Below are 13,762 nucleotides of genomic sequence, written 5' to 3'. Positions count from 1 at the left end.
TTCCTGCTCTCCCTATGCATATGGCATGGGTAGATTTCAGGCTGAAGAGGCTCAAGTCTGTATTTTTGGGGTGAAATCCACAAACGCTGCTGTTATTTCAACCAGGGTGGGAAACCATTAAAAATCCAATGGGCCTCAATGACCCAGACCTGCCTGAAACCATGACTACTTCCCCTGACCTCCCCTACTGATCACAGCCACAATGAAGAATAGGTACAGTGGGGGGTGTTGTGGTGTTAGTGGAAAACATCATGACTAAGGCGGGGAGGAGGGGGGCCCCTGAGGTCACAGCCCCATGGGCCCCAGATCCCCCAGTCCAGTGTTGATTGCACCAATACACAGCCATACATGCAGTTGGGCACTCAAGCACCAGTCCTCCACACAGACGTGTAAGAGAAATATGTCATTTTATTCAGTACTTGAGCAGCCTCTGATTAAGTGTCCTTGGAGATACGAAACGTGTAAGGCTATTTCATAAATACAGAATAAAATTTCACACATTTCTCTAAAGGTGGCCAAACACTAGAAAATCCGTTCAATTGGCAAGGTCGCCAAACGAGAGGATCTTTCTCCAATGTGCCCACCAACGGCAGGGCAATATCGAGTTAATCCGAACTTTTAGCCCTAGGGCCAGACGATCGGATTATATGAAGGAAATGGCCATACCATCCAACTGTCCTGTTTTGAGCGGGACAGTCCCGCTTTTGACAGCTCAACCAGCAGTTCCACATTTGTACTTAAATGTCCCAACCTTTTTATTTGATCTCCTGCACTGAAGAGCCAGAAAAAATACACAATGTTTCTAACTTAATTGGCTTTTGGCAGAGAGCCGAGAATAGATACGTAGATACTTTTGTAAAAAGTTTTAGATAAGCAGGTCTCTTGGGAGAAGTAAGACTCACATTTTAAAGGGCAATTCACCTTCATTAGCAAAACTGTAATAACACAATACACCTGCACCTCCTCCTATACATAGTGGCTTAACCTTTGTGACCCTTCTTTGGTACCCCTGTACAAACACACACATATATATATATATATATATATATATAGGCATTGCAAAAAAAAAAAAAACGGTATTATCAAAGTTTCTATCCCTATTGGGACCTTTTTCAAGACTTGAAGCACATTAAACTGTCGGCTTGAGTCAAATGGAAAGTGAAAGTGACGAGCTCTGACTTTTGCTCAAAGGGGACATTGCTCCCATATGTAAAGTTCAACTCTATTTTCTTTTAAATGATCGTCCCATATCTCACTGGGGGATCGACCTCACCCGTCAGATTAAAGAAGAGCCGGCGACTTCCATACACGTCTCAAAAGAGAAAGTAGAGATGAATGGTGCTCATTCACCACACTGGATATCTTTATTACAAATTCATTTCCTTGAAGATAAAATATTGAAGATAATATATTTCAACGGTTGCTGAGGTATAAACCTATATTTAAATATGTATGCAAATAAGAGACGCACTTCTAGACTTCATAATGCAGTGGAAAAAAATTAAAAATGTATTGTCAACGTTTTGGTCCCTTTTTTCACGTTAAAGGATAAGTAAACCTATAAAAACAGTGAATGTAAAATTGATGAGGGGGCTATTCTAAGCCCTTCTGTCGTTTACATTCATTATATATTTTGTTTTTATTCCAAGATATTAAGGGATACATGTACTGTTAATATGAATGAATTTTGTTACAACAGCGCCACCTGCTGGTCAGTTTCCCACCAGTCTGACCAGCAAGTAGTCAAGGAAGTTGTCAGGAGAAAGAAAGAGGCTGCTCTGATGTTCTTCTGCTTAGGAAAGATGTGAGAAAGGTTTGGAATTTTATTCCTAAGCAGAAGAACATCAGAGCAGCCTCTTTCTTTCTCCTGACAACTTCCTTGACTACTTGGTGGTCAGACTGATCAGAAACTGACCAGCAGGTGGCGCTGTTGTAACAAAATTCATTCATATTAACAGCACATGTATCCCTTAATATCTTGGAATAAAAAATAAATAAATAATGAATGTAAATGACAAAAGTGCTTAGAAAAGCCCCCTCATTAATTTTACATTCACTTATTTTAAAGGTTTACTTATCCCTTAACATGAAAAAAATTCCAAATAGGGACCGAAACGTTGACAATAAAGGTTTCACTTTTTTCACTGCATTATGAAATCCAGGAGTGCGTCTCTTTTATGCAATGCTTGTCTATGGGACAGCACCCTGGCATGAATTGACTGTCTACTGGAGCGCAATGCGAATGTGAACTTTATATTTATATTTATATATAGGTTTATACCTCAGCAACCACTGAAAAACCACGTCTGACATTTTTGCACTTGTGTAATGTGATCCCATATTTTATCTTCAATAAAATGAATTAGTAATAAAGATATCCAGCGTGGTGAATGAGCACCATTTATCTCTACTTTCTCTTTTGAGACGTGTATGGAAGTCGCCGGCTCTTCCTTTATCTGACGGGTGAGGCCGACCCCCCAGTGAGATATGGGACGATCTTTTAAAAGAAAATAGAACTTTACGTAAGGGAGTAATGTCCCCTTTGAGCACAAGTCAGAGCTTGTCACTTTCACTTTCCATTTGACTCAGTTTAATGTAGTTCAAGCCCTGGGAGATAACGAGTATTATACAGGAGGGAGAAGTCGGTGGAAGACTTAAAGAGAGAAGTACGAGAGAGAGTTGGGGAGCCTGGTGAGAGAGAGACCACTGGATGGACAACCGGATAGAACAAGACTAGAGAAGTAAAAGAATTCAAGCCGAGTCTGTAAAGATTCATTCACCAGCACAACGAATAACGAAGAGAAAGTAAATTCAGAACATTTAAGTCAACACAAAACATTCAAGTCAAGGTAAGTGGCCCACAAAACTCGACAATGTGACGGGACTGAGTCTGTGCCGGCTGCGATTTCACTGTTCATAAAAAGCAGATGTTCCCTTTACTGATCTATATGGATTAAGGGATATGAAGGTTTGCTTTATAAAAGCCATAGAGAGTTATGTCCGCGTTACTGTGAAAAAGACCAGTACGAGGCTCAATACAAGGATTGCAATGAAAGGCACAGTAACACCAAAAAGTGAAAGTCTTTGAAAGGAACAACAAACTTATGTCCTGTTGCCCTGCACTGGTACAACTGGTGTGTTTGATTCAGAAACTTTACTATAGTTTATATAAACAAGCTGCTGTGTAGCCATGGGAGTAGCCATTCAAGCACAGGATACACAGTAGATAACAGATAAGTACTACTATAGTTTATATAAACAAGGTGCTGTGTAGCCATGGGGGCAGCCATTCAAGCACAGGATACACAGTAGATAACAGATAAGTTCTACTAAAGTTTATATAAACAAGCTGCTGTGTAGCCATGGGGGCAGCCATTCAAGCACAGGATACACAGTAGATAACAGATAAGTACTACTATAGTTTATATAAACAAGCTGCTGTGTAGCCATGGGGGCAGCCATTCAAGCACAGGATACCTGTGTACAGGTTTACCCGCAGGTGGGTCAAGTTTGTGGCAACTTCTGCATACTGTCTGCAAGTCGTGGATTTGGGTTGAACTCTTCCTTCCACTCTACCTGCCCTTTTACTTCTTTTGTGGGAGTCTTGTACTGGCAGCACCTATTTATAGGCAGCCTGCCCCATCCCCTTTCAGGGCCTATAAACAGAAGTACAGAGCGGGTTATGGGTCGGGTACGGTGTTGCATTTTTTTTGACCTACGTATCATTACTGGCTGCTGTATAAATGTTTAAAAAAATCTTCTTACAATGCAAATCTTTCCCCCCTTAGCTCAATCCCTATGACCCCTCCCCTTCTGTGACATCATTGACAAGGTCAGTTTAGACCTCCTGGTCATAATAATGGGCAAGCAGCCTGCTGAATTCTTAACTAGACAAAGACACACAAATTCACATTATCTGTCTCTTCTAATATCTGTCTGATATCTAGATAAACATGGCCCCTATCCCAAAGCTGAACCAACCCATCTGTCTAATTGAGAATGAACCAGGCAAAAAGATTTGTTTGAATCAAGAAGCCAAGCAAATCCTGGAGAAGATCTCTCAGCCATTGGTAGTGGTGTCTATTGTTGGACCATATCGCTCAGGGAAGTCTTATCTGATGAATAAGTTGGCCGGAGTGAAAACAGGTAAGTATCAGAGAAGTCCTCAGAATAGAAAGTTGTCTGCAACATGTGCTCCTCCATCTGTTGGGAGCTGCAGTTGACGGTCAATAATTGGTTGGATGGAGCTGCAGCTCTATGCTTTTCAGAGAGCTTCGACCCAAGGACCTGGAAGACCTAGGCTCAGGACTTTACCTATCATAGATTTATTTTTTTGTGAATTACTGACCTATGTACCCTCTATACTAAGATCAGTGTAAAACTGTAGGTATCTCATCTTTGCCAAGGTGAAATTATTTGAGGTTTTCAGGGAACATGTACAAGATCACATGGCCAAAGCTGATGAGACCATATGGAATGTCTTTCCTTGTTAGGTGGTTTCCCTTTGGGACACACGGTCCAGGCTAAAACAAAGGGCATCTGGATGTGGTGTGTCCCTCACCCTGATAAATCAGCACGCACCTTGGTTTTATTGGACACAGAAGGACTTGGGGATGTCCACAAGGTAATTCCAAGTTCTACATATTAGTTTAGATGTTTATGGAGACCTCTCTAGTGACATTTATATGTATATATGGTTTTATAGGGTGATAAAAGGAACGACAGTGCTATCCTCTCACTCACATTGCTGCTGAGCAGTGCGCTTGTGTATAACAGCATAGGAACCATAGATGAAGATGCTGTGAAAACATTGTAGTATCCTTTTCTATTAATTGATTCTTTGCTATTTCACTTTACCAGTCCTCCAATACATGAGCAGTGGACTTGATTTTATAAACTATGTTAATGCAGTCATCATAATTGTGCACATTTCAAATGATATGGTAGACCTTGAGTTCTACTGTCTTAGACTTGCTATCTTACCCACAACCCCCTACCTGCTGTCTATCCAGTAATATGGAAGTCTTGTCCAAAAGTGAAATCAAGTGAATGGCTAAAACCTGAAAGGAGAGGCAGGGCTGTTAGAGAAATCAGGGCTCAGTTACTATGGGCACTTAAATAGGACTATGTCAGGTAATGTCCACGTCCTGTCTAAGTGCCACCCAAACTGTAACTGGCAGGTGTAGGCAGTGCTCCATACAGATGATGATGAACTCTTTACACTATATTCTGGGCCTAAGAGTGTCATACATTACTAGGGATAGGTAAAAGGGCATTGAAGGCAAAAAAACATAGCTTCATGCACTTTAATAAATGAACTCTATTAGACCTGCAAGGTAAGTAAGCTAGCACCCTGCCCACATTTAACAACTACAATACCAATACATGCATTTCACTGCGGGTGCCCTCCAGTTTAGTTCACCTTCTCCAGCACTCTTTGTCTTAAAGGAGAAGGAAACCCCCTGGGTGCAAAAACCCTCCCCCCCTCCCCTGTGTTCCTTCCTTCTCCTTTAAGTCATTTCTTTACCAGGATGACTTGAGTGTTACCATAACACAGGAAAAACTCATGGGGGCAAATTTACTAAAGCGCGAAGCGCCGAACGCTAGCGTTTTTTCGCTAGCGTTGGCCATTTTCGCTACTGCGCAAATTCACTAACGAACGCTGGCGTAGTTTCGCTAGTGTTACTTCGCAACCTTACGCCAGGCGAATTTTCGCTAGCGACGAAACTACGCAAATTCACTAACTTGCGCAGTGTAGCGAACGCTACGTTTTACGCTAGACTTCCTTCGCCACCTAAGACCTGGCGAAGCACAATAGAGTAGATAAAAGTCAAAAATTTTTCTAAGTCCCAAAAAACGCTGGCGTGTTTTCTACATGATGGCTGGTAGGCTGAAAAAGATCGAAAATTTTTTGGGGCTCCCCTTCCTCCCCCCTACTTTTCCTGACTCATGGCAACTTACATAGACAGTGGGCACATGTGTAGGGCAAAATAAAATTTTTATTGGCAGATTTGAAGGTTTTCTAGGCATTTGTAGTGCAGATACGTGTTCCTCCATTGAAATTTGAATTTCGCGCCGTATGCAAATTAGCCTTCGCTAGCGCAACTTTGCTTTATTTAGCGAAACAACGCTAGCGCAACTTAGCAAACTTACACTACCCCTGTGCGCAACTTTGCATTTTAGTGAATTTGCGGAGCGCTGGCGAAAATTCGCCTGGCGAGTGCGGCGAAGAGCGGCGAAGTTGCGCCTGGCGCAACTTCGATTCTTAGTGAATTTGCCCCTTGGTCACTAGACAATTTAGGAAGGGGAAGAAATTCCATGCATTCCAATATGGTGGAATTCCTTCGGTTCCATCCATGCCCTTTTACACTGTCTACAACAGATGGTCAGATGTAAGTTTTTAAGAACCACATGAGGGTCCAGGGGTAAATGTTTTAATGATGCCCCATCTTAAGATTTCATTGTGCAGTCTCATCCTTACATGAATTCACAGTGACACATCTGAACTAAGTGAGTGTATCATGAGTAGATCTTCATTTGAAGAGGGGGACTTGGTGGATTCTCCATTTACACCCCTTTTTGTTTGGGCTGTGAGAAATTTCAGTCTCAAGATGGTGCTGGAAGGTCGGGCAGCCACTGCAGATGAGTACTTGGAAAACAGCCTTAAAGAGATCTCCTGTAAGTACAACCAAAATAACCTGTATTTATTAGAGAGATATATCGGAAATGTGGAGGCAAACTACATATTAACATTGCAGTCTTAACCAAAGTTCTCTCTAAGCACACAGGCAAAAAAAAAAGGCCCAACACCAGCATACACACACAAAGTGAAGTTTGTATGAAATGTTTGTTCAGAGCAGCCCATTGTTTTGCACACACAATATATTTTGGGCACATAAATAAAGGGAATGTTGGCTGTGGTGAAGGAACATGACAATGTAGACCATGATATCACAGAATGAGCATTGACATAATCCATGAGCTCACAAAACATGTATAAATCCCCCCAGAATCATAAAAGGTTTAATTGGCTGCCAAGAACACTGTTTGACTTCTGCCTCAAACCCATGCCAAGCATTTAGGTTGCTAATATTGCATTTTCTAATCATAACCACAACTTATGGACTTTATATTCATGTTGTAGCTGTAACGACCCCAGTAGCAGAAAGAAGAAACTTTTTCAGGACAACCCTCAGGACAAGGTTCCCTGTCCGTAAATGTTTCACTTTTGAAGTTCCTTCTACAGACAATGATAAAATTTGTAATCTGGAAAATGTCCCTGAGAAGCAGTTATCTCCGGAATTTGTGGAGATGATGGAAACGTTTTGTCAGTATATCTACAAGAAAGCTGAGGCCAAGATGCTAGAAGGAGGTCAAGTGGTCACTGGATGCAGTAAGTCATTTTTCAATGTATTGCTGTACCAACACTATGAGTCAACCTTGAATGAAGTTTGACCTTAAACTACACGATGCCTACATGAAATCATAGAAAACACAACATACCATACTTAACAGTGTATATGTCTTGTTGCTTCATGATCATTGGGCTCCTTATAGTAAAGGGTGGAAAAAGGGATATCACCTGAGGTGCCACACATATTTTGATATAGTGGCCAATAGTGTAACATGCATAATCAGGAAGGAGTCAAGGGTCATGGGGACACCTCTGTTACTCGGTATGTGTTATCATATTTTAAGATTAAGATTTTACTACAGAGCAGGTTATGAAGATGTCTTCTAGTCATGAGCATCACACCAAAGTCACAAGAATTCAGTAAGCTACACTACTACTACACTACTACTACTACTACAGAGGCTACCCATGGAAAATAGTTTGTTGAGACTATGCAGGTCCCATGTTTATTCTACAATGTCCCAAGAAAGACACTATGGGCCATTTAATATTCCCAGGCATTGTGCAAAATAAGGGTAAATTTAGCCTGCTTTTTTTATTTGCACATAAATTATGATTATTATGTAGTAGCTTAGCTGGACTACAGAATCTAGTAGATAAGGCAACGTGGCCATTGCACATCAAACTGTACTTCTCTAGGCCGGGCCACAGTCACCAATAACCACAGAAGCAGGCTGGTTGTAGTTGTGTTTAGTATTTATTAATACAAATGTTACATGGTGGCCTGGTGTTCTGGTGTCATTCCACATAAATTTTACATGTTGTCTTTTAGTTCTTGGGCAGTTGGCCAACTCTTACATCAAAGCGGTGACCACAAAATGTATAGCTTCTTTGGAGCATTCCATCACTAAGATCTTTTTGGATGAGAATAATTCTATAATAAAATCTTCCACTGAGCTCTATAAAGGGAAAATTATGTCCAGGAGCTTTGACACATTACAGGAATTCCAGACGTTCCACGAATCTTGTCTAAATGAAGCTCTCACGCATTTTAAAGAGAAGTATTTTAAGTACAGAACTGTTCAAGATCAGTCTGAACATCAACTTATGGTAGGACATTGTTTTTCTTCACCGTTTATTATATAAGTAAATAGAAATGAGGCAGGCCAAATGTAACATATGGTATTCCAAACCCAGAACTAACAACAAGCTCGCGGTCATGGCTCACTCTTCTGCATATACCCACTTTGGGAGAAACCCTAAGCGAAAGGACAAGTTCCTAAAGTGAGAGGACCAAAGAGAGTTCTGGGCAGATAAGGGAACTTATACAGAAGGGATAGGGAAACAGAAAGTGTAGTTGTGGAACAGATTGAGGTAGGGCTGCCACCTGTCCGGATTTCACCCAGACAGCCCGGTTTTTGGAAGGGCTGCACGGGTGAAAAGTGCCTGTCCAGATTTCCAAATTAGGAAATTCGGACAGGACATTTAAGTGAATGGCATGGCGATCATCCAAGCGCTGATCACCAATCGGCATCACATCAGACACAAACCGCCAAATAAAACCAAAAAGGCCCAAGCAGTGCAGTTTATAAATGCAGTTTATCCTCCTCCATTTTAGGTCTTCTCATAGACCAGGGGTCCCTAACCTTTTCCACCCGTGAGCAACATTCAGATGTAAAAAGAGTTGGGGAGCAAAACAAGCATCAGAAATGTTCCTGGGTGGTGCCAAATAAGGGTTGTGATTGGCTATTGGTAGTCCCTATGCGGACTGACAGTATACAGTAGTCTCTGTTTGGCAGTACAACTGATTTTTATACAACCAAAACTTGCCTCCAAGCCTGGAATTCAAAAATAAACTCCTGCTTTGAGGCCACTGAGAGCAACATCCAAGGGGCTGGGGAGCAACATGTTGCTCACGAGCTACTGGTTGGGGATCACTGTCATAGACAGTAGAAAGATTCCATAAAATTATGCCAGCATAGGCTTTCTCCTGTACTAAGCACAACTCTGCTGGAACAACACACTTAGTTTTCTTCTAGGCTATACAAAGATATACCATACAACTATTCCTGCATAGATATTCCCCTGTAATAAGTACATTTCAGCTCAAAAATATTAGGCTATAGTGTCACTAATGCACAATAATATCAGAAAGCACATTCTACTAATATGTCATTATCTTAAAAAAGGTCCCGTAATTTAGAACAGGAAATCTTGCCCACGGTGTAGAGGATACGCTTAATAAACATTTTGTCATTTTTACATTACAGGAGACTATAGAGAAACAAAAAGAGGAAGTTTGGAAAACATTAGAAGTTTCCTCTGAGAAGAAATGCAGAAAAATCCTCGACCGCCTCTTTGAGCCAATAATTAAAGCTCAGGAGCAAAACAAATACCACGTTGCTGGAGGGCATAACATATTTGTTAAGGCCAGAGATGAAATAGTGAAGAAATTTCATGTGGAACCTGGCAAAGGTGTTAAGGTTGAAACATCAGATATCATACTAGGGTTGGGGGGCATTGCAAATGGGGGGCAACACAAAATTCAATCTGGTGCAAGTGGACCATACGTTTGATGGTTCCACACATATGACTTTTATTACATCACAGTCATTGGTAACTAGGTTGATAAATAGGCCAACCATTTTTCCTAACAGGTTCATAGTTCTTGGGAAAAGATCACCCAAACTGGTTATTCCACCGTTACAGGTGACATAGAACATAGATTAACATGAATCAAAGTCACAATTACTCAGTATCTTATGGGTGGGAGTTCAGCTATGTAAATATTGAGGTCGAAAAGAGGGACATGTCCATCAAGTTGCTCAGACAATTCATAGTTGATGATCTCACTGAAGGCTCCTCTTCAGACAACAGTTTTCAGTTTGTTTAAAGGCAGCAGGCAGTTAGTTATTTGCAACTGCCCGTTAATATTTGCTGCCACTGTTGGTTAGATTTTCCTCCTGGCTGTCCCTTTCCAGCTGCTTTTATTTGTAGTCTAAGTACTAGCAAATCTTTGGAATAACCCCAACACTTTTCCTTCTTTTCTTGTTACTAATATGAAGGCGGAATCTGTTCTACAAGATTTTTTAAAAAAGAATTTAGAACCAATGGAGACAATAATTTGCCAGACTGACAATAACTTATCAGGTGAGGAAATCATCATTTTTATTTGGCATAAGAATAGAATTTTTGAATAAGAATTTTTTATTCTCTGATATGTTCTTATTATTTGTTCTCAGAGAAGATACAGCCTCCCCTGAAAGTTCATGATCCCTCTGATCCTACACAACTCACCAATTACATCAAGGGTTACAAACTGAAGTATCAACCCTACCACCGTATACTCATTCAGCTCTTTGGCTTTGCCGGGCATGGAAAGTCCTCATTTGTAAACTCCTGTATGTTTGCGTTAGGAGGTGGACATTTTAATGACGTTGCTGGTGAAGGTTCCTCTTATGGAGCAAAGACCACAGACAGAATTGGACACAAACTAACAGACTGCATTACAATAGTGGACAATCGAGGTTTTGGAAAGATGGACAGCTCGGAGGCGTGGCACATTTATGCTCAGCTTTGTGAGTTCTTACCTTGAAGATCCTTTTTACCTTTAAAAAGGTAAAAGACCTTGAATATGCAGTGCATATTCATTTCAGCTTTTATCATACATTACATAGTTTACGTTGGTTGCAAAAAGACAAATTCAAACTGCACTGCATATTCGAGGTCTTATGAGTGGCCTCTAAAGAGGTAAAATCCCTTGAGTCAGTGGCCTTTTTAATATAATAGAGGACTTCATTAGCTTTAGCAGACACACCATTACTACCTAATCTTTCTTTAAAATCAGGTCTCCATTTTTAGTTCCATTTTGGGTAACCTTGTATGATGAACCCAAAAACGGATATATTTTTATTGTAACACGCAATGGAGGTATATTTTTCAAGCCCAGCCTTCTCCTAACCACTAGCCCTTCTAATTTACCTTTATTGAGATAGTTCTTGAAGTGCATTTTTTCTGCTTATAACAGATTTTTGTTTGATTTTAAGGTAACATTGTGCCGCTGAACCAGATTGTAGTGTGGAATACATCTTCTACAGAAAAGATGCAGCAGTTAATCCAAGCTGTGTCTGCACCTGACCTTATTGTGCCTGTGTTCGTATGCAGGTAGATCATTTCGATTGAAAGAGAAGGAATTTGGATTGGATAAATCTATTCTCAGACCTCATACCAACTCAATCTTTTTATTTTTCAGCTCCAGTTATTCTTGTGATAAGGCAAATTCGGAACTAATCAAAACATTCCTAAAAAACGCTCAATTTTTAACAGGTAGGTGGAACCGAGGAACGTCATTTCTATGAATTTACACAACCCACAGGCCACTATGATTATGCCCCATACAGTTAAATACATGTACACATTTTGGAAGAGTGGAGTCAGTCCTATAATTTAGGTCAAAAGAGCAAGGGGCTCGCATGCTTTGGGAAATGTTTTGGGTGCTCATTGAGTACAGTGGGTAATGTTGTACATACACAATAACAGAATAAGTGATGCTTTTGGTCTAGCTGTAGAGAGGGCAATAGAGTCTTGGTTGAAAGTAATGCCTTTACCTCCTCTGACAGTGAAGTGGGAAAAGTGTTTAAAGGATACGTGAATGTAAAATTGATGAGGGGGCTATGGCTATGTTCTCCTGACAACTTCCTTGACTACTTGGTGGTCAGACTGGTGGGAAACTGACCAGCAGGTGGTGCTGTTGTAACAAAATTCTTTCATATTAACAGCACATGTATCCCTTAATATCTTGGAATAAAAAATAAATAAATTATGAATGTAAATGACAAAAGTTCTTAGAATAGCACCCTCATCAATTTTACACTTACTAATTTTAAAGGTTTAATTATCCTTCAATTTTCTGGGGTAACGTGGGTTATAATGATTATTTCATTGAGACACCTTCTAGTAGAGTGGGAAATGCTTTGATCTGCCTAGGGTAATGAATAATGCTTTATACCCCTTGGTAGTAGAGTGGACAATGGCTTGAGTTGGCTGGTGGTAGAGTCTGACCTCCATTTTAGTTAAACAGGTAGTGATTTCCGTCCACTAGATTAAACCTCAAGTGATGACCCACAGGCCTAGACTGTGATTCCAAATAAGACCTGGCATTTCTAGTAGACAGAGGCCCAAACAGCCCCCCACCAGCCCATTAAATATTGTCTGTGGCATCTTACAGCAGCCCCTCTGGCATTTGCCAGAACTCACAGATTGCCAGTCCAGGCCTGATGACCCAACTATACCATAAAAGGGGATTATTGCCATAAATAAAACCTGGACTAGACTGTGCCTTCTTGTATTCTTAGAGATACTGCCCTTCATCATTTTAACAAAGAAGAACTCTGGCAAAGACCAGACAGAGACATTCAAGCAGATGGGGATGGAGCAGATCTACCGTCTGGAAAACTACATTCTGACCAATAAGATGGCCACACGAGGGAATCACATGCCATTCCTGACCTTTCTCAAGGACGTTTTAGACTGGGTTGATTATATTTATAGGCGCTCAGTAAATTTTGAAGAGCAACAACTTAAGAGGAAGACGTTCCTTATTAAAAATATGACATAGAACTATGAATGTTTTCCATTTAACAGGACACTGAATTTAAAAATTTAAAAATTGTCATGAAATGCTGGGGCCACATACTGTGTCTGTGCCAAAATGCTGGGGGCCACATGCTGTATCTGTGCCAAAATGCTGGGGGCCATGCATTTTTCCTGTCATGAAATATTGGGGGGCACACACTCTGAAGTACCGGGGGACTACATATTCTGCCTATTATTAAATGCTGGGGGCACACACTCAGTTATTAAATGCTGGGGGCACACACTCTGTTATTAAATGCTGGGGGGAACACACTCTGTTATTAAATGCTGGGGGCACACACTCTGTCTTGAAATGTTTAGGGGCACCACACACCATGTACATGAGCACACTCCATTGAGGGTAGAAACCATGGTGATTTGCACTGACACTTTGCAGCACCACAGTAAATAAACTCCTATGGCTGTTCAAGTTTTCTAGTGACACAGCAGCAGAGCCACCTTCTATTACTCATTTACTTCTCTTGACTGTTAATAGGGTTATGAATAAATAAAGAAATTGATCATTTGGTTTAATAAACAAGAGTTACCCATTTAATGGAAGAGCAAAGTCAGATTTTTTCTTAAATGAAGCTTTACTGCCGCTGGCCAGTGATGGGCGAATTTCTCCCGTTTGCAAAACAAAAACCGTGAAAATTGACACCGGCAGTTCTTGATTTACATGTTTTTCCTGTGTATCTGCTGTTAGTGGCAAATGTGGTGATAGTTTCCATTTCCTTGAAGTCAAGACAAGAGCTTCTTGCTTTGCATTTGTTT

The 13,762-nt window shown here is 40.7% G+C and overlaps 1 protein-coding gene across 2 annotated transcripts; it reads left to right on the top strand.

Moving 5' to 3' along the window:
* The first annotated feature begins 2,526 nt into the window (after nucleotides 1-2,526).
* On the top strand, nucleotides 2,527-13,549 carry gbp4.S (guanylate binding protein 4 S homeolog). 2 transcript variants are annotated; one of them, XM_041577634.1, is made up of 14 exons: nucleotides 2,527-2,849; nucleotides 3,789-3,832; nucleotides 3,948-4,146; nucleotides 4,494-4,624; nucleotides 4,706-4,815; nucleotides 6,494-6,678; nucleotides 7,145-7,393; nucleotides 8,187-8,464; nucleotides 9,625-9,837; nucleotides 10,420-10,504; nucleotides 10,597-10,932; nucleotides 11,401-11,518; nucleotides 11,607-11,680; nucleotides 12,709-13,549. In XM_041577634.1, exons 3-14 carry the CDS (start codon nucleotides 3,954-3,956, stop codon nucleotides 12,969-12,971), a joined length of 2,235 nt encoding a protein of 744 aa, XP_041433568.1. In that variant the 5' UTR covers nucleotides 2,527-2,849; nucleotides 3,789-3,832; nucleotides 3,948-3,953; the 3' UTR covers nucleotides 12,972-13,549.
* The last annotated feature ends 213 nt before the right edge of the window (nucleotides 13,550-13,762 follow it).

Source organism: Xenopus laevis, chromosome 9_10S (genome assembly GCF_017654675.1).
Source record: "Xenopus laevis strain J_2021 chromosome 9_10S, Xenopus_laevis_v10.1, whole genome shotgun sequence".
Classification (NCBI taxonomy): Eukaryota; Metazoa; Chordata; class Amphibia; order Anura; family Pipidae; genus Xenopus; species Xenopus laevis.
The sequence above is the reverse complement of the archived record's forward strand: the minus strand, read 5'-3'. Positions and strand labels throughout refer to the sequence as shown.